This window comes from Ranitomeya imitator, chromosome 6 (genome assembly GCF_032444005.1).
Source record: "Ranitomeya imitator isolate aRanImi1 chromosome 6, aRanImi1.pri, whole genome shotgun sequence".
NCBI classification, from domain to species: Eukaryota; Metazoa; Chordata; class Amphibia; order Anura; family Dendrobatidae; genus Ranitomeya; species Ranitomeya imitator.
Window position 1 is genome coordinate 102,047,692 of NC_091287.1, and position 25,458 is coordinate 102,073,149.

A 25,458-nucleotide genomic window follows, 5' to 3' on the forward strand; every position below is an offset into this window, starting at 1 on the left:
TTACAGAAAAATGCTTGAGATTCCCATTCACCTACATTATACTCTGTACACAAATCGAGCCCCAAGTTTCTGACCTGCTCAATTCAAGTCCTGAGCACTCAAGAATTTTTGTGCTTGATCATCACTAAAGTTTAATGAAAAGTTATATGTTATCAATTTTTTCCTTGCTGCAACTATAGAATTTGTTTAGAGATTTGATTTTGACACAGTTGAGATCTATTTGCTATATGTTGTGGTGTTCAACATTGCAGCCATTACTTCTGATCGCTGGGTGCCAATCACTTGATATGATAGTCAAGACAAGGCTCCCATGTCTACCATGTGAGATTTGCTATGAAATCCAGTATGTGACTGGGTTTCATGGGCATTTGTCAGTTTCACAGTAGTCTACAGTGCTATAGCATTGCAGTGTAATACCTTTATAAGGGCAGGAGTTACCAGGTCATAAAAGCTTATAGCGCCTTTATAGGGTTAGTGCTTGACTACCAAGGATGAAGAACAGAAGACAATGGGACATGAATTAATATGCCATGGCTACATGAATTGGGTGAGATTGTTTCTACTTTTATTGATCTATTTACCTTACTAAATACAATAATAGATTGCTAGCTACAGTACAGACCAAAGGTTTGGACACACCTTCTCATTTAAAGATTTTTCTGTATTTTCATGACTATAAAAATTGTACATTCACACTGAAGGCATCAAAACTATGAATTAACACATGTGGAATTATATACTTAACAAAAAAGTGTGAAACAACTGAAATTCTGTCTTATATTCTAGGTTCTTCAAAGTAGCCACTTTTTCCTTTGATGACTGCTTTGCACACTCTTGGCATTCTCTTGATGAGCTTCAAGAGGTAGTCACCGGGAATGGTTTTCAATTCACAGGTGTGCCCTGTCAGGTTTAATAAGTGGGATTTCTTGCCTTATAAATGGGGTTGGGACCATCAGTTGTGTTGTGCAGAAGTCTGATAGATACACCTGATAGTCCTACTGAATAGACTGTTAGAATTTGTATTATGGCAAGAAAACAGCAGCTAAATAAAGAAAAACGAGTGGCCATCAATACTTTAAGAAATGAAGGTCAGTCAGTCCAAAAAATTGGGCAAACTATGAAATTGTCCCCAAGTGCAGTGGCAAAAACCATCAAGCGCTACAAAGAAACTGGCTTACATGAGGACCGCCGCAAGAAAGAAAGACCAAGAGACACCTCTGCTTCTGAGGATAAGTTTATCACCAGCCTCAGAAATCACAGGTTTACAGCAGCTCAGATTAGAGACCAGGTCAATGCCACACAGAGTTCTAGCAGCAGACACATCTTTACAACAACTGTTAAGAGGAAACTTTGTGCAGCAGGCCTTCATGGTAAAACAGCTGCTAGGAAACCACTGCTAAGGGCAGGCAACAAGCAGAAGAGACTTGTTTGGGCTAAATAACACAAGGAATGGACATTAGACCAGTGGAAATCTGTGCTTTGGTCTGATGAGTCCAAATTTGAGATCTTTGGTTCCAACCACCATGTCTTTGTGCGATGCAGAAAAGGTGAACGGATGGACTCTACATGCCTGGTTCCCACTGTAAAGCATGGAGGAGGAGGTGTGATGGTGTGGGGGCACTTTGCTGGTGACACTGTTGGGAATTTACTCAAAATTGAAGGCATACTGAACCAGCATGGCTACCACAGAATCTTGCAGCGGCATGCTCTTCCATCCGGTTTGCGTTTAGTTGGACCATCATTTATTTTTCAACAAGACAATGACCCCAAACACACCTCCAGGCTGAGTAAGGGCTATTTGACCAAAAAGGAGAGTGATGGGGTGCCTGAACCCAATGGAGATGGTTTGGGGTGAGCTGGACCGCAGAGTGAAGGCAAAAGGGCCAACAAGTGCTAAGCATCTCTGGGAACTCCTTCAAGATTGTTCATTAATGATCTGGTAGAAGGTTTACACAGTAAAATATCGATATTTGCAGATGATACAAAACTATGTAAAGCAGTTAATACAAGAGAAGATAGTATTCTGCTACAGATGGATCTGGATAAGTTGGAAACTTGGGCTGAAAGGTGGCAGATGAGGTTTAACAATGATAAATGTAAGGTTATACACATGGGAAGAAGGAGTCAATATCACCATTACACACTGAATGGGAAACCACTGGGTAAATCTGACAGGGAGAAGGACTTGGGGATCCTAGTTAATGATAAACTTATCTGGAGCAGCCAGTGCCAGGCAGCAGCTGCCAAGGCAAACAGGATCATGGGGTGCATTAAAAGAGGTCTGGATACACATGATGAGAGCATTATACTGCCTCTGTACAAATCCCTAGTTAGACCGCACATGGAGTACTGTGTCCAGTTTTGGGCACCGGTGCTCATGAAGGATATAATGGAACTAGAGAGAGTACAAAGGAGAGCAACAAAATTAATAAAGGGGATGGGAGAACTACAATACCCAGATAGATTAGCGAAATTAGGATTATTTAGTCTAGAAAAAAGACGACTGAGGGGCGATCTAATAACCATGTATAAGTATATAAGGGGACAATACAAATATCTCGCTGAGGATCTGTTTATACCAAGGAAGGTGACGGGCACAAGGGGGCATTCTTTGCGTCTGGAGGAGAGAAGGTTTTTCCACCAACATAGAAGAGGATTCTTTACTGTTAGGGCAGTGAGAATCTGGAATTGCTTGCCTGAGGAGGTGGTGATGGCGAACTCAGTCGAGGGGTTCAAGAGAGGCCTGGATATCTTCCTGGAGCAGAACAATATTGTATCATACAATTATTAGGTTCTGTAGAAGGACGTAGATCTGGGGATTTATTATGATGGAATATAGGCTGAACTGGATGGACAAATGTCTTTTTTCGGCCTTACTAACTATGTTACTATGTTACTATGTTACTATGTTACCCGGTGACTACCTCTTGAAGCTCATCAAGAGAATGCCAAGAATGTGCAAAGCAGTCATCAAAGCAAAAGGTGGCTACTTTGAAGAACCTAGAATATAAGACACTAGATTGTGGCCCGATTCTAACGCATCGGGTATTCTAGAATATGCATGTCCCCGTAGTATATGGACAATGATGATTCCAGAATTCACGGCAGACTGTGCCTGTTGCTGATTCGTCGAGGCAACCTTTATGACATCATCATCGCCATGGCAACCATTATGACATCTACGTCGATACTGTGCCCGTCGCTGAATCAGAAACGTGGGATTTCTACGTCCTTTATGACATCATCATCGCTGTGCCCGTTGCTGATTGGTCGAGGCCTGGCGGCCTCGACCAATCAGAGACGCGGGATGTCTACGTCCTTTATGACATCATCGTCGCTGTGCTCGCCGTTGATTGGTCGAGGCCTGGCGGCCTCGACCAATCAGAAACGCGGGATTTCTACGTCGATGCTGTGCCCGTCGCTGATTGGTCGAGGCCACCAGGACAGGCGGGATTTCCAGGACAGACAGACAGACAGACAGAAAGACAGACGGAAAAACCCTTAGACAATTATATATATAGATAATTTCAGTTGTTTCACACTTTTTGTTAAGTTTATAATTCCACATGTGTTAATTCATAGTTTTGATGCCTTCAGTGTGAATGTACAATTTTCATAGTCATGAAAATACAGAAAAATCTTTAAATGACTAATCTACATATACTACTACTTTTCTTGTCTATAGTTAAACATCCTATTTCCCCGGTTTGTGCTATATTTATACCTCTGATATAAGTTATTTTAAGCAATTTGAGATATCAGCTATTTATTTATTTTGAACGAATTAACATTAAAGGTTACATTTTAATAACACTCACTTTCAAGCTCTAATGATACGTGAGCTTGATATGCAAAAAACAAGCCTTTACTCAGCTCCATTAACAAAAGAATAAAATAGTTACGGTCTCAGAATATGGTACAATTGCAGGTTTTTCACCAATTCATTCCATTTGGATTTTGCTTCCGTTTTTCAATACATCATATACAGTAGTTAAATGGATGGTGACATTCAAATATACAACTCCTCTCACAAAAAATAAGCCCTCATAGTCTATGTCAATAGAAAATCAAACAAACGTTATGGCTCTTGGAAAAAGTGGAGATAAAATGAAAGCGCAAAAATGGAAAAACCCCAGGTCTTTAAGGGTTTAAAGGAAGGTAATTTTAGATAAATTCAATGTTAGCATGACAATATTATTTTCTCTTAACAGGGTTGTTGATGGGATCGAAGATGATAAAGGCATTGAAATGGGTCAAGCATTTGATTTTGAAGCTTATCAGCTGAGACAGCAAGCACGAAAGAATCAAACTGTTGCAGGTACCAAACATGTCATGATTAACGGAGAGTAAGATTGAATCATATTAAAAATGTATTTGCGTAGAGTCGTTTAACCATATTAATGCATAAATAAGATTTTCAAGGGAAAAGTGCTATGGTGTTAATTAGATTATAGGACAAAAGAGCTACTGTAAATGTAATAATATAGATTTTTGTTCTATTTTTTTCAAATACATTTCTGCAACTCAGAAGAATCCAGTTGCATGACTTCAGGTAAGCTAAAGCTATCCATTTTCTTCTCTTCTCTGTTTCCAATATTTATGGCATGAATTATGTAGTACATAAAGAGCAATTTGGTATTTGTCCTTACACACCACGTAAGGTCCCTTTCACATGTCCACATTTGCACTACGTGTGGCATTCGTTTTTTAACAGATGACACACGTACCCGTATGCTCGTGTGAACCACACAGGGACATGTCCATTTCTATGTGTCTGTGAAAAACACTTACAGCAACTTTTACAATATTACAGAAATTATAGTGAGAAAAGGCCAATGTCAGGAACAAGATCAGCTCAACATTTGTTGCGGAATTGACCATTTCTTCTATGGGCTTGTGGCCATGACCATATTTTCAGTCCAAGTATGATCTGACAAAACATTAGATTGCGCTCAGACCAATGTTATTCTCTGAACATGTCAGAATTTTTCCTCGGACCTAGCTGGTTTGAGGAAATAATTTCTGTATGCCTGAGTTTTATCCGATATTCAGATCACATTTGGCTATGCAAGTCAATGAGTCCATGGAAAGCAAGGAAACTGCACTTGTGTAATTTCACAAACTGACAGCATGGATAAGATGGAAAGAAAATGTTCTCTATCTTCTCATACGAGAGACTTGGATGCTCACACTCTGATCAAACGTTGATCAGAGTACGATTTGCATAATCAACCATATTGAATGAGAGAATACACGGTTGTCTGCACCTACCCTATGATAGACTCATACTTTTTCTTACAAAGCAAAATTCAACTTTTTTAAAATATTTATACCACATGACATGATATACTGCGTATGCATCTCAATAAGGTTTCTCATGGTATTTTCACTTCTGTTCCAGAGAAGATTTCATTCCCCACTGATATACATTTTAAAAGTGCATTTACTGGTAATTTTTTATGACAGCTCATTGACCCAAATTTATCACAAAGAGTAATTTTACGACACCAGGGAAAATATCACTTGGTATATTATTACGTATCTCTGAAATACTTGAGATAAAATTACATTATTAGATAAATGGATTAGTGACATGTAAATGATTTTTCCAGTAACTTGTAATTCAGCTACCAGTAACTTTGTGTGCTACATATCCCATCCATTAAGTGGCCTGGACCAGCTTTGTAATTAAGTGAAAGAAGCAAGATTAATGAGGGTTATTATATAAATTCATTTTCCATTTTCCATAGGCTATAGCTAACCCCACAAATCATTATTTATAGTGGCAAAATAATTTCATTAGGTAAATGGAGAAATTTAAAATTTACAGTTTCAAGTTTACCTTTATTGTCAAAGATATTATTTCATGATTAGGTACAAAGTTCTGTGTTGATTGTTTAATATTACGAATCACTAATTTAGGGGACCCCTAAAATCTATATCTCTACTTTGGCACATCTATAGTGATCTGGAGTTGTTAAGGAATGGCAATCAAGCAGATGTGGTGCATCTCCATAAATGTATTGCATATGATATCCATGAGCAATTTTCAAGTAATTCTTTTGTTATCAAATATCCCCCAGAAAATATTTAATTTTCTTAATCACAAAAGATTACTCTCTTTCCAACTATGATCCACGATTCAGCACTATGGTATACTGTGGCTAAAGTATGTGAATAAAGGGTGTTAGGAAGAGCCGCCTAACAGATACAGAAAGCTTTTTTTTTAGGTCATTGTAATCTGCCATAAATTGTCACCTCTAACAATATACGTCCAGTAATGGTGACAGGAAAAGAGCAGCGTTCCTCTAGTGTTTATGGCTCTGCCTGTTGGGAAAACATGTTACACTATTCTATGTTGTGCTATAAAGTGGATCACAAGAACACGTATATTGCAGCAATATAATACAATGCCCAATCCCTCCCAATAACATGTTCATTAACTCAACTGCTGGCAAGCAGCTCCTGTACGGCAATCTGATCTTTCCCGCTGTGTCTTTCTTATTGCTGATGTGTTCTTGTAATTGGATAGCTACCGCCAGTATGTTTTCATCTGTCTACAAGCCGGAAATAATTGAAGTATTTATTTAATCTTCAGTTTGCTTCTATAAATACAGATATGACACTTTTTCTTGTTGCGTTTACACAAAAATATTATTATTTGGCTAATTTGCTATATTTTTCCCATGTTCACCGGTTTTACGCTCATTGTAACTATACCCAATGCCTTTGGGCATGACAGCAATACCATGAAAAGAAACTGAATTATTGGAATGTAGACATTAGTTGTGGAAATAAAACAAAAAGATGTCAGAATTAGAGAATAGAGGTTATAGATACGACCTATTATTTTTAATTGGTTCCTCTCTTTTCTTGCATATTTGCTACAATAGTCCTAGCTTTTTCCTAAATTAACACAGGATATATTCATAAACAGCTATTAAAGGGAACCTGTCACCCCGAAAATCGCGGGTGAGGTAAGCCCACCGACATCAGGGGCTTATCTACAGCATTCTGTAATGCTGTAGATAAGCCCCTGATGTTACCTGAAAGAGGAGAAAAAGACATTAGATTATACTCACCCAGGGGCGGTCCCGCTGCTGGTTTGGTCGGATGGGTGTCTCTGGTCCACTGCGGCGCCTTCTATCTTCATTCGAAGACGTCCTCTTCTGATCTTCAGCCACGGCTCCGGCACAGGCGTACTTGTCTGCCCTGTTGAGGGCAGAACAAAGTACTGCAGTGCGCAGGCGCCGGAAAGGTCAGAGAGGCCCGGCGCCTGCGCACTGCAGTACTTTGCTCTGCCCTCAACAGGGCAGACAAAGTACGCCTGTGCCGGAGCCGTGGCTGAAGATCAGAAGAGGACGTCTTCGAATGAAGATGGGAGGCACCGCAGCGGACCAGAGATGCCCATCCGACTGGACCAGCAGCGGGACCGCCCCTGGGTGAGTATAATCTAACGTCTTTTTCTCCTCTTTCAGGTAACATCGGGGGCTTATCTACAGCATTACAGAATGCTGTAGATAAGCCCCTGATGCCGGTGGGCTTACGTCACCCGCGATTTTTGGGGTGACAGGTTCCCTTTAAGGAAAAATGATCGAACGTTCGAGTGTACCAGGGACATTCATATTATTAAGGCTACACAACAGCTTTGTGCATAGTATCTGTCACACATCCAAAGTTCACAAGAAGTTGCTGCTATAGCAATACAGATGGATGATAGATGAAGTTGCATTGTGCCCATAAAGATATTACGACAAGCAAGTCGCAAATAATTTGGCTTAGTTGGACTTCTTGCTTTTCGCAGTCGCAGTACCCTTGGGATCGCAATGTAGTAGCAACGCCTAGAAAACTTTGATCACACTACACAGTCAACATGTAGGTCCAGCTTAAAGCTTACTGAAAATAAGAACAAAAACTGTATTTGTTGTTTATGATATTTATACTGTTGTCTAATTGTCTTAGAATTGTCAATTAATTACCTTTTTGGTTCCAGCATAGATAATTCGGCATTCATTAGTTCAAGCAAATATATTGCATGAATTGTTTTGTTATGAGAATGTGTCATGTTCTTCACCATTCAGCAACGTGTAGTTATCTTCCTCTTCTTGTCTGCTCTGTTTAGAAACTTTTTAGATTTTAAAAACTAGTGCAAAATATGAAAAAGAAAGTAGGAAGGAGAGATGTGCAGATTACATTTTAAAACAATGTATAAGTATCTTTGTATTTCCATTTCCATAAATGATATTCTTTATGTCTACAGTATATAATCTCTGGATGCCTTTTGAATTTTTCTTTCAATTGTAATATATACTTTCTGCATAAAATGTAAACATCTGTTAATCCCGACACTGTGTAGCTCAACAGACATATTGCAAAACTTCTGAGACATTTCATTTTTTTCAAGCTCTTATTCTCAAAGGCTTCATCCTTCCAGTTTGTAAGAGCAACATTAATAACATCTGATACCATCTGCTGATTTCTACACAGTACCTTAACTACAGTATGTGTAATGACTCTCAGCCTATTAGGATATTCTCAAAAAAGATGGAGAGTCTGCTGCTCAAAAGTTCTGTGATATGTCCCTAATTTTATGTCCCATTTGTCAACTTTATTCTATACTAATTCTGTTAGTGCAGAGGATTGAAAGGTCAATATACAGATCATTACAATGAACTAATAGTGGACATTTTACATTTGCTGTTTGTTTTTCTTTTTTTTTATATATAGACTTTTCGGATTTCAACCCAGCAATCCTTTTTATTACTGCTGAAGAAACCAAACAGGAGATTACTCGACTTAACCACGAGGTATAAATAGCCTTAATTCTTATAAAATATATGGTACATGATATACAGTATATGTGATATTTGTAAATAAAAACTATTAGAAAACATTTTACTTTCTGAAAACTGCATTATTTTATTTCTTCAATATAATTCTTATATTTATCGTATTTACCCTCTTAGAATTGTCTATTTGCAGCATCTACTATTTTTTGCAAATATTTAGCATTCTAGATGACATTTTTAGCATTATTTTTATTAGTATTATAAACTATAAGGTGTTCTTACAAACAATATGTATCATTTCCAACTTGCTTAACCTACATATTTTGAATATACACCTAAAACTAATTGTCACCAAACAGACAAGTATTAAAAAAAATCAGATAAAAACAAAAGGTAAGCATAAGCGTGGCAATAATACTTCATTATATTATAATCTTTTCTGTCAATTAGTTATTGCTACTATTATTAATTAAGTAATTATGTTTAAAAAAAGACAAATGTCCTTCAAATTCAATAGAGAAATGGAAAAGGACAAATGAAAGACGCACATGCCAAACTGCAACACGTGATCCAGTCCGCACAAAAGAGCTAATCTTTCCCTCTTGATTCCAATGTCGATCCACTGGACCAAACACTCAGAAAAGAACCTTACATATCTACCTAAGCATTTATATTATGTACATCTAAAAATCGTCTAAGTTTTTTTTCTACCATCAACAGTTTCAACTGTGAGCAGAAGTAGACTATTCCACAGTTTAATTGTTCTTATGGTAAAGAAGACCTATCTCCTCTGCAGATTGATCCTTTCTTTCTCCCCATTGAAAATTTTTATGGCCATTTATATATTTGTACAAGTTAAACAGGCCCACCCTCAGACATCTCTTCTCTAGACTAAATAAATTTAATTCTTGAATTCTTTCCACATAACCAAGATCCTCCATGCCCTTTATCAGTAGACATTTGGGGAAACCAGGTTGGGATCCTCCATGATCCCATGGATTCATTTGAAGAAGCAAGGTTGGGACCGTCCAGTCACCTGGCCATGTGCCTCAATAGACTGTCAGCTTCCTAACCTTGTCATTACCTTCCCTCTATGATTGCCCATCAAAAGCGGGGTGTCACAAGTGGGGGTAGTCGACCCAGGAAGTCCCAAAGTCACAGCTGATGTAATCCCGGTGAACCAGAGGAAGGGTGAGACTGTAATTTTGCATCATCTTGGGTATTTTGTTGGGACTGTTATATATGTTATTATCTGTTGGTGGTTGAATAAAGTATTGCCACTCTGTTTTTATTATCCCATTGAATAGATAAATATGATCTCAGCTTGTTGCATAACACTGGTTTTATACCAAAGTTGAGAATCTACATCTAAGGGGGAAGTGAATATGAAAACCTAGAAGTTCTTATTAGAGCTTACACAAACAGCCTTTTTCAAGCTACTCCACTTAGCAGATCACAAAGGAATCCAGGCCTGTATATCTGGTTGCACAAAGTCTAGACCACTTAGAGATCACAAGCATGCCAGAATGAATATGGAGGTACCTGGTGACAGAGGCAGATGTTGCTGGGAGAGGTCCAAGTGGAGATGTAACTCCGCCATTTCATTCTATTAAATGGTTGTTCTCAAGGTTAATCTTCAAGACTGCACTTCTCTCCTAACTCTGTTTCCTGCTTGCTGGGGGCACAAGCGCACATTAATATTGATAGCTTAGGCCTGCAGCATGGTTAAGCCATTGGCCCAGACTGTGTACTCTCTCATGCTGCTAACAGAGGTTGCTTTGACCCTGCATAGGAGTAACAATTCTGTCAACTTCACAGCAGTGCTTTTAAGCTGTAGAAAACTCTTTGCATAGTCTGATGGACTGCCGAGGGGGCCAGTAACCAGGATTTTTAATAACATATACATTGCAAAGTTGCTTGTTTTAACCTTGTTTTACCCATTTATCATGTTGAGGCAACCCCTTAAATGGGATTCTTTACTAAATTAGTCTATAGCTAAAATGTTTTTTGAAATGGAAAGCATAGTATCCTTACGTGCTAAACCTAGTAAGCAGTTGAATTAGGTGTACCCAGTGCACCTAACCAAACTTCTTCTTTGTATCAAACAGGAGAAGCAGACTAATCCCATTCAGCCATACAACAGGTCTATAAACCTTTAATTTAACAAAGTCTTCATGGTCATTACAAATAATCACATGTCTAGTAGTTTACAGTAGATGGTAAAGTCACAATTTAAATGGAACCTGTCATAACTGAAAATGCTATTAGCCTGCAGATATAGGGTTAATCTGCAGGTTAATAACATTATAAAGGTGCCTGGCCACTGTACTGAAAGTGAGACATTCAGGAAAATATGAACTTTATTTCTACCGGGAGCTGCCATCTTTCAGTCATGCAGGTTTGTCTGGAGGAATTACAGGCACCAGGCACATCACTGTGAATGGCAGCTACAAGCAAACTCTGGCACTGACTGACAGTACACTCTTCACTGATGCATTGCAGAGTGACCTGTAAGACACTGCAAGGGCATACTGACAGCCGCAGATCTCAGTGATGTAGTTGGTGACTGCATTTCCTCTGGGCACACCTGAATGACTGAAAGACGATGGATCCCCAGAGAAATAAAGTTCATATTCTACCAGGTGTCACACTTTCAGTACTGTGGCAAGGCACCTTCATAATGCTATTAACCTGCAGATTAACCCTATATCTGATATCTGAGGGTTAATGTTGTTATTGGACATGACAGGTTTCCTTTAACCCCTTCATGACCCAGTCTATTTTGACCTTAAAGACCTGGCCGTTTTTTGCAATTCTGACCAGTGTCCCTTTATGAGGTAATAACTCAGGAACGCTTCAACGGATCCTAGCGGTTCTGAGATTTTTTTTTCATGACATATTGGGCTTCATGTTAGTGGTAAATTTAGGTCAATAAATGCTGCGTTTATTTGTGACAAAAATGGAAATTTGGCGAAAATTTTTAAAATTTCACAATTTTCACATTTTGAATTTTTATTCTGTTAAACCAGAGAGTTATGTGACACAAAATAGTTAATAAATAACATTTCCCACATGTCTACATTACATCAGCACAATTTTGGAAACAAAATTTTTTTTTGCTAAGAAGTTATAAGGGTTAAAATTTGACCAGCGATTTCTCATTTTTACAACAAAATTTACAAAACCATTTTTTTTAGGGACCACCTCACATTTGAAGTCAGTTTGAGGGGTCTATATGGCTGAAAATACCCAAAAGTGACACCATTCTAAAAACTGCACCCCTCAAGGTGCACAAAACAACATTCAAGAAGTTTATTAACCCTTCAGGTGCTTCACAGCAGCAGAAGCAACATGGAAGGAAAAGATGAACATTTAACTTTTTAGTCACAAAAATGATCTTTAGCAACAATTTTTTTATTTTCCCAATGGTAAAAGGAGAAACTGAACCACGAAAGTTGTTGTCCAATTTGTCCTGAGTATGCTGATACCTCACATGAGGAAGTAAGCCACTGTTTGGGCGCACGGCAGGGCTTGGAAAGGAAGGAGCGCCATTTGACTTTTTGAATGAAAAATTGGCTCCACTCTTTAGCGGACACCATGTCACGTTTGGAGAGCCCCCGTGTGCCTAAAAATTGGAGTTCCCCCACAAGTGACCCCATTTTGGAAACTAGATGCCCCAAGGAACTTATCTAGATGCATAGTTAGCACTTTAAACCCTCAGGTGCTTCAAAAATTGATCCGTAAAAATGAAAAAGTACTTTTTTTTCACAAAAAAATTCTTTTAGCTTCAATTTTTTCATTTTCACATGGGCAACAGGATAAAATGGATCCTAAAATTTGTTGGCCAATTTCTTCTGAGTACACTGATACCTCACATGTGGGGGTAAACCACTGTTTGGGCACATGGTAAGGCTCGGAAGGGAAGGAGCGCCATTTGACTTTTTGAATGAAAAATTATCTCCATCGTTAGCGGACACCATGTCACGTTTGGAGAGCCCCTGTGTGCCTGAACATTGGAGCTCCCCCACAAGTGACCCCATTTTGGAAACTGGACCCCCCAAGGAACTTATCTAGATGCCTAGTGAGCACTTTAAACCCTCAGGTGCTTCACAAATTGATCCGTAAAAATGAAAAAGTATTTTTTTTTCACAAAAAATTTCTTTTTGCCTCAATTTTTTCATTTTCACATGGGCAATAGGATAAAATGGATTGTAAAATTTGTTGGGCAATTTCTCCCGAGTACGCCGATACCTCACATGTGGGGGTAAACCACTGTTTGGGCACACGGCAAGGCTCGGAAGGGAAGGAGCGCCATTTGACTTTTTGAATGGAAAATTAGCTCCAATTGTTAGCGGACACCATGTCGCGTTTGGAGAGCCCCTGTGTGCCTAAACATTGGAGCTCCCCCACAAGTGACCCCATTTTGGAAACTAGACCCCCCAAGGAACTTATCTAGATGCATATTGAGCACTTTAAACCCCAAGGTGCTTCACAAAAGTTTATAACGCAGAGCCATGAAAATAAAAAATAATTTTTCTTTCCTCAAAAATTATTTTTTAGCCTGGAATTTCCTATTTTGCCAAGGGTAATAGGAGAAATTGGACCCCAAATGTTGTTGTCCAGTTTGTCCTGAGTACGTTGATACCCCATATGTGGGGGTAAACCACTGTTTTGGCGCACGGCAGGGCTCAGAAGGGAAGGCACGCCATTTGGCTTTTTAAATGGAAAATTAGCTCCAATCATTAGCGGACGCCATGTTGCGTTTGGAGAGCCCCTGTGTGCCTAAACATTGCAGATCCCCCACAAATGACCCCATTTTGGAAACTAGACCCCCAAAGGAACTAATCTAGATGTGTGGTGAGCACTTTGAACCCCCAAGTGCTTCACAGAAGTTTATAACGCAGAACCATGAAAATAAAAAATAAAAATTTCTTATCTCAAAAATGATTTTTTAGCCCGCAATTTTTTATTTTCCCAAGGGTAACAGAAGAAATTTGACCCCAAAAGTTGTTGTCCAGTTTCTCCTGAGTACGCTGATACCCCATATGTGGGGGTAAACCACTGTTTGGGCACACGTCTGGGTTTGGAAGGGAAGTAGTGAGGTTTTTTTTCAAATGCAGACTTTGATGGAATGCTCTGCGGGCGTCACGTTGCGTTTGCAGAGCCCCTGATGTGGCTAAACAGTGGAAACCCCCCACAAGTGACCCCATTTTGGAAACTAGACCCCCAAAGGAACTTATCTAGATGTGTGGTGAGCACTTTGAACCCCCAAGTGCTTCACAGAAGTTTATAACGCAGAGCAGTGAAAATAATAAATACGTTTTCTTTCCTCAAAAATAATTTTTTAGCCCAGAATTTTTTAATTTTCCCAAGGGTAACAGGAGAAATTTGACCCCAATTGTTGTTGTCCAGTTTCTCCTGAGTACGCTGATACCCCATATGTGGGGGTAAACCACTGTTTGGGCACACGTCTGGGTTTGGAAGGGAAGTAGTGAGGTTTTTTTTCAAATGCAGACTTTGATGGAATGCTCTGCGGGCGTCACGTTGCGTTTGCAGAGCCCCTGATGTGGCTAAACAGTGGAAACCCCCCACAAGTGACCCCATTTTGGAAACTAGACCCCCAAAGGAACTTATCTAGATGTGTGGTGAGCACTTTGAACCCCCAAGTGCTTCACAGAAGTTTATAACGCAGAGCAGTGAAAATAATAAATACGTTTTCTTTCCTCAAAAATAATTTTTTAGCCCAGAAATTTTTAATTTTCCCAAGGGTAACAGGAGAAATTTGACCCCAATTGTTGTTGTCCAGTTTCTTCTGAGTACGCTGATACCCCATATGTGGGGGTAAACCACTGTTTGGGCACACGTCAGGGCTCAGAAGGGAAGTAGTGACTTTTGAAATGCAGACTTTGATGGAATGCTCTGTGGGCGTCACGTTGCGTTTCCAGAGACCCTGATGTGGCTAAACAGTAGAAACCCCCCACAAGTGACCCCATTTTAGAAACTAGACCCCGAAAGGAACTTTTCTAGATGTGTGGTGAGCACTTTGAACCCCAAAGTGCTTCACAGAAGTTTATAACGCAGAGCCGTGAAAATAATAAATACGTTTTCTTTCCTCAAAAATAATTTTTAGCCCAGAATTTTTTATTTTCCCAAGGGTTACAGGAGAAATTGGACCACAAAAGTTGTTGTCCAGTTTCTCCTGAGTATGCTGATACCCCATGTGTGGGGGTAAACCACTGGTAGGGCACACGTCGGGGCTCAGAAGGGAAGTAGTGACTTTTGAAATGCAGACGTTGATGGAATGGTCTGCGGGCATCACGTTGTGTTTGCAGAGCCCCTGGTATGCCTAAACAGTAGAAACCCCCCACAAGTGACCCCATTTTGTAAACTAGACCCCCCAAGGAACTTATCTAGATATGTGGTGAGCACTTTGAATCCCCAAGTGCTTCACAGACGTTTACAACGCAGAGCCGGGAAAATAAAAAATCATTTTTCTTTGCTCAAAAATGATGTTTTAGCAAGCAATTTTTTATTTTCACAAGGGTAACAGGAGAAATTGGACCCCAATAATTGTTGCGCAGTTTATCCTGAGTATGCTGGTACCCCATATGTGGGGGTAAACCACTGTTTGGGCACACGTCGGGGCTCGGAAGTGAAGGAGCACCATTTGACTTTTTGAATACAAGATTGGCTGGAATCAGTGGTGGCGCCATGTTGCTTTTGGAGACCCCTGATGTGCCTAAACAGTGGAAACCCCTCAATTCTACCTTCAACACTAACCCCCCCCCCCACATCCCTAACCCTAATCCCAACTCTAACCCAAACACACCCCTAACCCTAATCCCAACTGTAGCCATAACCCTAATCACTACCCTAACCACAACCCTAATTCCAACCCTAACCCTAAGGCTATGTGCCCTCGTTGCGGAATCGTGTGAGATTTTTCTGCACCACTGTTGAAAAATCCGCGGGTAAAAGGCACTGCGTTTTACCTGTGGATTTACCACGGATTTCCAGTGTTTTTTGTGCGGATTTCACCTGCGGATTCCTATTGAGGAACAGATGTAAAACGCTGCGGAATCCGCACAAAGAATTGACATGCTGCGGAAAATACAACGCAGCGTTTCTGCGCTGTATTTTCCGCACCATGGGCACAGCGGATTTGGTTTTCCATAGGTTTACTTGGTACTGTAAACCTGATGGAAAACTGCTACAAATCCGCACCGTGTGCACATAGCCTAATTCTAAAGTTATGTGCACACGCTGCGGAAAATGCTGCAGTTTACAGTTTAATGTAAACCTATGGGAAACAAAAATTGCTGTATACATGCTGCAGAAAAACTGCACGGAAACGCAGGAGTTTACATTCCGCAGCATGTCACTTCTTTCTGCGGATTCCGCAGCGGTTTTACAACTGCTCCAATAGTAAACCGCAGTTGTAAAACCGCAGTGAAATGCGCAGAAAAACCGTGGTAAATCCGCGATAAATCCGCAGCGGTTTAGCACTGCGGATTTATCAAATCCGCTGCGGAGAAATCCGCAGAGTACCAGAATACGTGTGCACATACCGAAACCCTAACCCTAGCCCTAGCCCTAACCCTAACCCTAACCCCAAACCTAATCCCAATCCCAACCTTAGTGGAAGAAAAAAAAATGTTTTCTTTATTTTATTATTGTCCCTACCTATGGGGGTGACAAAGGGGGGGGTCATTTAGTATTTTTTTTATTTTGATCACTGTGAGGTTTTATCACAGTGATCAAAATGCACTTGAAACGAATCTGCCGGACGGCAGATTCGGCAGGCGCACTGCGCATGCGCCCGCCATTTTGGAAGATGGCGCACAGGAAAGAAGACGGACGGACCCCGGGAGGCTCGGTAAGTATGATGAGGTGGGGGGGAGCACGGGGGGGGTGGATCGGAGCATGGGGGGTGGATCGCAGTGCGGGGGGTGGATCGCAGTGCAGGGGGGTGGATCGGAGTGCGGGGGGGTAGATCGGACTGCAGGGGGGTGGGATTGGAGCACGGGAGGTGGATTGGACTGCAGGGGGGTGGGATTGGATTACGGGGGGTGGGATTGGAGACCGGGGGGAGCGGACAGGAGGACGGAGGAGCACAGGACGGAGGGGAGCAGACCACAGATTGGAGGGCTGGGGGGGTGATCGGTGGGGTGGGGGGGCACATCAGTGTTTCCAGCCATGGCCGATGATATTGCAGCATCGGCCATGGCTGGATTGTAATATTTCACCAGTTTTTTAGGTGAAATATTACAAATCGCTCTGATTGGCAGTTTCACTTTCAACAGCCAATCAGAGCAATCGTAGCCACGGGGGGGTGAAGCCACACCCCCCCGGGCTAAAGTACAACTCCTCCTGTCCCTGCAGGCCGGGTGAAATTGGAGTTAACCCTTTCACCCAGCCTGCAGGAGCCCAATCCGGCCATGACACATATGCTGCGTCACAGGTCGGAATGGCACAGGTTTAAATGACGCATACGATGCGTCAAAGGTCGGGAACGGGTTAAAAGAGATATTTGTCTAACATTACTGGGGTGTCAATGGGGTTTCCCTGCTTTTGTGAGAGGGATTATAATTGTCTGTAATGTTACATTAGTCTATAATGTCCAAAAACGAAATTATTTCAAATAAGGGATTAGGATTAGTGATGAGCGAATATACTCGTTACTCGAGATTTACCGAGCATGCTCGGGTGTCCTCCGAGTATTTTTTAGTGCTCGGAATTTTAGTTTTTAGCGCTGCAGCTGAATGATTTACATCTGTTAGCCAGCATGAGTACATGTGGTGGTTGCCAGGTTGCTAGGGAATCCCCACATGTACTTATGCTGGCTAACAGACGTAAATCATTCAGCTGCGGCGCTAAAAACTAAAACTCTGAGCACTAAAAAATACTCGGAGGACACCTGAGCGTGCTCGGGAAATCTCGAGTAAGGAGTATATTTGCTCATCACTAATTAGGATATTTTTATATGTCCTCTAATTAGTAAATCCATCAGGACCACAAAATTTGTTATTTGTAAAAAGTTTATTAATATTTGAAATTTCTTCAAGTGCATCTGGTTTATTTATTTAGGTTGACATCGATCGTCAGGCAAAGGGGTTGTCTCAACTTAATAATGGTTAACATAGGAAAGTGCTTGCAAAGACAAGAAGTTCGCTTCTTGCTCAAATCCTCTCCATTCTCCAGAGGGATTTTTACTATTATAGTTTACTACCTAATGCCAAGGTTCCTGGCCACCATTGCAGTCAATAAAAGTGGCTGGTTACCTAGGCAAAGAAGTGCACACTAGGAAGCTGTTTGCTATTTGGCTTGCAAACTGTGATTTTATGCTTACCAGATAGCTGGATCCAGTGACCATGCGCTATCCCAGATGCTGCAGTGGTCGAGCTGCTTTTGAGAGGCATCTGAAAGCACACAGTTCAGATCTGCAGCACAACCATACTGTGCGTCTGAGCTGTCAGTCTTCAGGAGCACACCATTCTGAGTAAGCAGTAGACATACAGTACAGACCAAAAGTTTGGACACACCTCATTTAAAGATTTTTCTGTATTTTCATGACTGAAAATTGTACATTCACACTGAAGTGGCTGACTCACTTCTTGTGGCAGACACCACACAGGACTGCCGATATTTGGAGGCTATATTGCCACTGCATATAACTCCAATTAATGGACTATTAACGATATGGACTCGTAAGCCATATATTTTTGTTTGGTGGCCGTTGAAACTCCCCTGATGAATCTTCAAGACTGGAGAGGAAACGCGTAGGGAGGTGCTATATCACATCTTACACGGTGGAGGGATGTCCATAGTGGGGCCTATTTGGGCCTGTCCTTGTTAGGACAGGAGTCATTGCTGGGGCACGACAGGGGTTACATAGGACAGAACTCCCCCGTTCCTTCATTACCCCACAACTACTGGACTCTCCCTGGGACCCTCCTACATCTGTTTGGGTTTCTATCGTCCATTATTGGTGAGATCAAACCAATTTTTATATGAGCACGGTTTTCGGCGTGAGCACTTTGTGTATATGTTGTACTGTTTTGTGCACTTTTTTATAATATTATAATATTATTAGTAAAGGTTACGTTTTATCCTAGTGGGTTTTTGCTCTTCAAGCTGTTTTTCTACATTCACACTGAAGGCATACAAACTATTAATTGACACATGTGGAAATATATACGTAGCAAAAAAGAGTGAAACAACTGAAAATATGTCTTATATTCTAGGTTCTTCAAAGTAGCCACCTTTTGCTTTGATGACTGTTTTGCACACTTTTGGCATTCTCTTGATGAGCTTCAAGAGATAGTCACAGGGAATGGTCTTCCAACAATCTTGAAGGAGTTCCCAGAGATGCTTAGCACTTCTTGGCCCTTTTGCCTTCACACTGCGGTCCAGCTCACCCCAAACCATCTCGATTGGGTTCAGGTCTTGTGACTGTGGAGGCCAGGTCATATGGCATAGCACCCTATCTCTTCCTTCTTGGTCAAATAGCCCTTACACAGCCTGGAGGTGTGTTTGGGGTCATTGTCCTGTTGAAAAATAAATGCTGGTCCAACTAAATGCAAACCGGATGGAATAGCATGCCGCTGCAAGATGCTGTGGTAGCCATGCTGGTTCAGTATGCCTTCAATTTTGAATAAATCCCCAACAGTGTCACCAGCAAAGCACCCCCACACCATCACACCTCCTCCTCCTTTCTTCACGGTGGTAGCCAGGCATGTAGAGTCCATCCGTTCACCTTTTCTGCATCTCACAAAGACACAGTGGTTGGAACCAAAGATCTCAAATTTGGACTAATCAGACCAAAGCACAGATTTTCACTGGTCTAATGTCCATTCCTTGTGTTCTTTAGCCCAAACAAGTCTCCTCTGCTTGTTGCCTGTCCTTAGCAGTGGTTTCCTGGCAGCTATTTTACTATGAAGGCCTGCTGCACAAAGTCTCCTCTTAAGGGCTCATACTCACTTGCATGAAACTCGGATGAGTCTCGCATGTTAATACCAGGTGCTGCTGCCAGCACTAAGATTGGAGCATGCGGCCACATAGCAATACATGCAGCCGCACGCTCCGCTCCTCTGTGCCAGATGCAGTGCCGGGTATAGCCGTGCGAGACTCATCGGAGTTTCTCTCAGGTGAATATTAGCCCTAAAAGTTGTTGTAGAGATGTGTCTGCTGCTAGAACTCTGTGTGGCATTGACCTGGTCTCTAATCTGAGCCGCTGTTAACCTGCGATTTCTGAGGCTGGTGACTCGGATAAACATCCTCAGAAGCAGAGATGACTCTTGGTCTTTCCTGGGGCGGTCCTCACCTGAGCCAGTTTCTTTGTAGCGCTTGATGGTTTTTGCCACTGCACTTGGGAACAATTTCATAGTTTGCCCAATTTTTTGGACTGACTGACCTTCATTTCTTAAAGTAATGATGGCCACTCGTTTTTCTTTACTTAGCTGTTTTTTTCTTGCCATAATACAAGTTCTAACAGTCTATTCAGTAGGACTATCAGCTGTGTATCCACCAGACTTCTGCCCAACACAACTGAGAGTCCCAACCCCAATTATAAGGCAAGATATCCCACTTATTAAACCTGACAGGGAACACCAATGAATTGAAAGCCATTCCCGGTGACTACCTCTTGAAGCTCATTAAGAGAATGCCAGGAGTGTGCAAATCAGTCATCAAAGCAAAAGGTGGCTAGAATACAAGATATATTCTCAGTTGTTTCACACTTTTTTGTTAGGTATATAATTCCACATGTGTTGATTCATAGTTTTGATACCTTCAGTGTGAATGTACAATTTTCATAGTCATGAAAATACAGAAAAATCTTTAAATGAGAAGGTTTGTCCAAACTTTTGGTCTGTACTGTAGGAGGACTGTGATTCTGAAAAAAAGATTAGAAAATTCAAAGAGAACCTGTCAGCACAATTTTGTCATATAAAGTAAAGACAGGACTGCAATGTTGATAAAACACAGATTAAATTGATACCTTTGGTTGAGAACTTCATTTTGTAATTTTTATTTAATCAGTATTTGAAGTTATCCCTTATTAGATTTCAGTGTCTAGGGGTGGGACTGTACATCGTGTCTTCTTCTCCCTGTCTGTGATTCCACAACCCCTACACCTGCCTCCTGTCTGTAATTTCCCTGACCCTCTGCCAACCTCCAATCTGTGAATGACAGGTCACTGCTGAGATTTCATACAGAGGAGGCAGAGAATTCACTAATTGGAGGCAGGCAGAAGGACCGGGGAATCACACACAAGGAGAAGACCAAGTGCACAGCTCGGCCCCTGTACACTAAAATTCAATTAGCAGAATATTCAAATGGTAAATAAAAATGAACCACAGAGAATTTTATCACTAAAGGTATCAATTTAAGCTGTATTACAGCACCATTGAAGCCATGTCATTACTGTATATTACAAAATTATTCTGACAGATTCTTTTTGTGCTGACAGGTTTTCTTCCCAGCTCAACATCCAACAACATCCCTCCTCCAAATAAAATTTTTAAGAATTTTCAAGGTAATTTCAATTCACAGCTACCGTAGGCCTTGGACATTGCATAGAGGTATTATTTGGTTGTTACTCAAAATGTGTATAATGTTAAATCACAGCCACACAGTAGAGAAAAGTAAGCTACATTTAAGTATATTCATGCTTTAATTAAGACATCATAATAAATCTAAATCTTTTTAATTTTGCGTGATTGTATTAAGCCACTTATACAATTATACAGGTAACAGATATAATCCCTTTCAAATCAAAATGATCATCTTCAGCTTTAGGAACTAAAGTTTTAACAATTTCATGTGTTTAACCGTTTTGATAACTTCCTTTCTAGCTTTCAGTTTTTTAAAGAAATCTTCAGTGATATTTGTCCTTGTTTCATGCAAACACCTCTAAAGTTCGGTTTTAGAAGTTGGGTGAATTTTCTTCTATCCATGTAATTTTAAATACTTGTAGGTCTGGACTCTGGGGTATTCTGAGAATACCAGAAGCTTACTTTTTGCTGAGTTTTTAGGGTTGTTCTCTTGCTGTAGAATGAATTTCTAATCAAATAAAAAACATAAGGAGAGTCAATGGGTTCCAATGGTATATAAGCTACACTATCAGCTGGTGGCCTAACAAAGGCCCCCCGTCACTGCTGTGCTAGATGCACAGACTATTAGATAGCCCTGTTAATTTTTACTACATATGCTCAAGCATTACATAAACAATCAGAAAATCATTTTGAATTTCCCTGGTGAGGTGACAATAAAATAATTTCCAACATCCATCATTTAAGTCCTGTAAAGTGATACTTCTGGTAGAAACAAGGGCAATCCTAGTTAGTTATTGGAGGGGACCTCTCCATATCTTGCAAAAAAAGGTTTACTTAGACTTACTGTTAAAATGTATCAGGGTATGTATTAGAGCAAATTGAAACTCAGTGTCTCCAGCATGTACTTGCAAAGTAGGAAAAATCTACGTTGTAACATGCTTCCTCCCCAGCTCTATCCCATGGTCTCCATCCCTGTCAGATCATAGTATGGCACTGAAAGTGGGCATAGAGGCAGCCTCTTACATGCTTGTTGAACAGTGTGCTTGTCACGAAGCAGGTTCAACAGACATCTCCTTTGGAGAAAGTGTATACTACCCTCCTGCTGGGCGGCATGTGCATTACGTGTCCAATAATGATAGTGGTCAGAGTGTCAATCTAGGTCCTTCATCCAATCGCTGGGGCTGATTAGCAGACAAAGTACAGAAAGGGTTCCGCATTCAATCATGGCATAATGCTCCCTATTTAAATTACACTATGACTTTTGGCCTTGACCAGTTATTATTGGCACCTTGTTGCTCTTATTATAGTATTGATCCAAGTTTTCTCACCCAGCTTTGCGCCATATTTACCCTTGCTGATTACAATCTGGATGCCCTTCTGCATTTGACAATTGGACTACTCTCTGCCTCAAATCTCTGCCTGACTTCCTGAACTGTAGGGAGAGAAAGACGCGCACTCTTGCTATAATGGAGGTGCAGACTGGACGTGGATTTAATCCACAAACGACATCATAAAGTTAAACAGTCGCACTCCAAAAAATCATATTTTTAGTAAAGAAAAAGATTTATTTCAATCACAAAAAAGTGCAATAAATTCACCTCAGTCAGGTCAAATGAGGAAGGCAAAGGTTTGCTTTCCTCATTTGACCTGACTGCGGTGAATTTATTGCACTTTTTGCACTCTTTATCTTTCTGATGACTTCCTGAACTTGCATCCAGCTAGTAATTGACTATGTTTCTGACATTGTTTTCTGAAATCTTGGTTCAGTGGATTGACAATTTGTAGGAAAAAATTGACATAGAAGGGAAAGATTTTCTCTTTTGGGTTGGACTGGATCATGCATTATTGTTGTACCTATACCCATCCCCTTAATAATTTCCCATCCCTCAATTGAATTTGATGGACTTGTGTCCTTTTGCAATCATATTATATTGTTGGTTACTATTTTATAATTGTTCTCGTTGCTCTGGTTGTTTACGCTCACTCCACTTACTCTACCAATAAGCATCTACTCTATGGACACAATCCAGGGGCCATGTAGAAAAGGCGAAATTTCAGAACAGATGTGAAAGGGTAAACTCCATCAAGCCCTTAACTAGAGTGATTAGTGCAGAGGCTGTGCTTTGTCTTCCATTGTAGCCTTTTTGAGTAGACAGATTGCTAACATAAGTGATCTAATTCACATTGACCAACTGGTCAACTAGACAAAAAAAAGCTATTATAGCAAGTTTGCTTTTTAGATACCCCAGATGATTTGCTAGAGGCACTTTTACAGTTCACCTATCTAATTTGGTATGTAGTGGAGGATTCCAGAGGTGTATGCTAATTGTTGAGGAATAAAATGCATTTGTTATGCACAGTCCTTCTAAAAACTTGTTTATAGTCTTTGCTTCAGATGAATGGTGCATTAGGCACATTAGTCACAATACTGTACATCTGATTCATTAAATAAAGTGCATAAAACCTGAATTTGAAGAGTTTAATCCATTAGAACTAATCTGAAACAACTGACTTGCATTACTCACATCAATGAAAATAATTGTCTCGTGAATGAAAATCATTGAGGTTTTCAGTGAACTCATCTGCAGTATGAATACAAAATGAACATATTTTCAACCGTACATATAAACATCTGCAAATTACTGAAAATATTAGGTTAATAACCCTTATCTGCTCAAGTGCTTTTTGCCATAACCTATGGGCCCGGGACTAATATGGAAAAGGGAGAGCTGTCAAGTGTGGGCATCTTTTTTTGTGCCTATTGAACATTCTATTAGTGTTGATGAAGGAAATTGACATATTGCATACATTTATGAGTGTAGGGGCTGACAACATATAATAAGCAACAAAAAGATTTAATCTTATAGCTGATGAATTTACCTCTGGCAGAACTACAGTCCCCTCAGGGGGACAGGCCCATTTGAAACATTTAGGACACACCATTTTTTTCTTTCCTTATTGTTTCATTCCAGGAGTCATAATATTTTCATTTTAAAGTATGAATAATTTATAACCTGATATGAACTCTTTATAAGGAGGATAGAAAATAAATAAAAAATTCTGCTTTTATGTTCAATTTTAAGATATTATTTTTTCCTGTGGGTCAGTACAATTACAATGTTACCAAATTTGCATAGTTTTATTTAAGTTTTATGACTTCTGGACAATAAATACAGTTTGAAAAAAAATATTTTTCTGGGAGAGTGATATATTTTTCATTTTTCCCACAATAGAGCTGTATGAGTGCTTCTTGTTTGCATTACAAGATGTAGATTTTCAGTGGTACCATTTTTATACATACTGCTTTTTGATCACATTTTATTACACTTTTTTGGGTGGTGGAATAAACAAAAGAAACAGTCATTCTGGATTTATTTTTAAAACACTGCTCACTACTCAATTTAATTGACTTGTTACATGGACTTTGCAGTTCCATTATGACAATACCAATGTATTGCTAGATAATATTTATATTAAACTTTAAAATGTCACGCACACATATCATAAGCATAAGAGGGTCAATCACAAGTGATAAAATGAGCAGTAGGCCAAAGTCACACTTAACGTATGAAAAATTGGTCCGATATTCTTGGCCGAGAGTCGCATGAGTGCTCTCCGTATGGTCATCCGTGTGTAATCTGGTTGCAATGCGATTATGCGATTTCCTCACATCTATGTATCTGTATGACATGCGTATGGCTTTACATTTCTCACTGCTTTTCCCTATTGAATTTAATGGCTCAATGGGCTGAAATGAGGAAAATGTGTGCGTATTTCTCACAAGTCACACTGATGGTCCGTGTGGTGTCAGATTTTTTCTCGCAGCCATAGACTTGCATTGGCGAGACTCAGGCGATATATGTGTACAATCACAGCGTGCTGCGATTTCACTCGCACGTTGAATACGCCAGAGAAAAAAAATGGTAATGTCAGCTGCATCATAGATTAACAGTGGTCCGAGTGCTATGCGAGATGTTTTCTCACGGGTCCCCTCTGCAGCTTGCCGAATAAGAGGGATCCAAAGCAAATTCGCTCATCTCTACTGTTAACTCTACTAATGTCCTGCTGTACACTACATACAATATAGTGGATGCACAGAAAAATAAGCTGTTCTA

General features: G+C 40.3%; 1 protein-coding gene across 1 annotated transcript in view; it reads left to right on the forward strand.

Moving 5' to 3' along the window:
• KCNH8 (potassium voltage-gated channel subfamily H member 8) overlaps positions 1-25,458 on the forward strand; it is a 666,710-nt gene that overhangs the window by 635,944 nt on the left and 5,308 nt on the right. The window contains exons 13-14 of the mRNA XM_069729971.1: positions 4,212-4,318; positions 8,728-8,807. Coding sequence (XP_069586072.1) covers positions 4,212-4,318; positions 8,728-8,807 — 187 coding nt within the window. The remainder of the gene's footprint in view (positions 1-4,211; positions 4,319-8,727; positions 8,808-25,458) is intronic.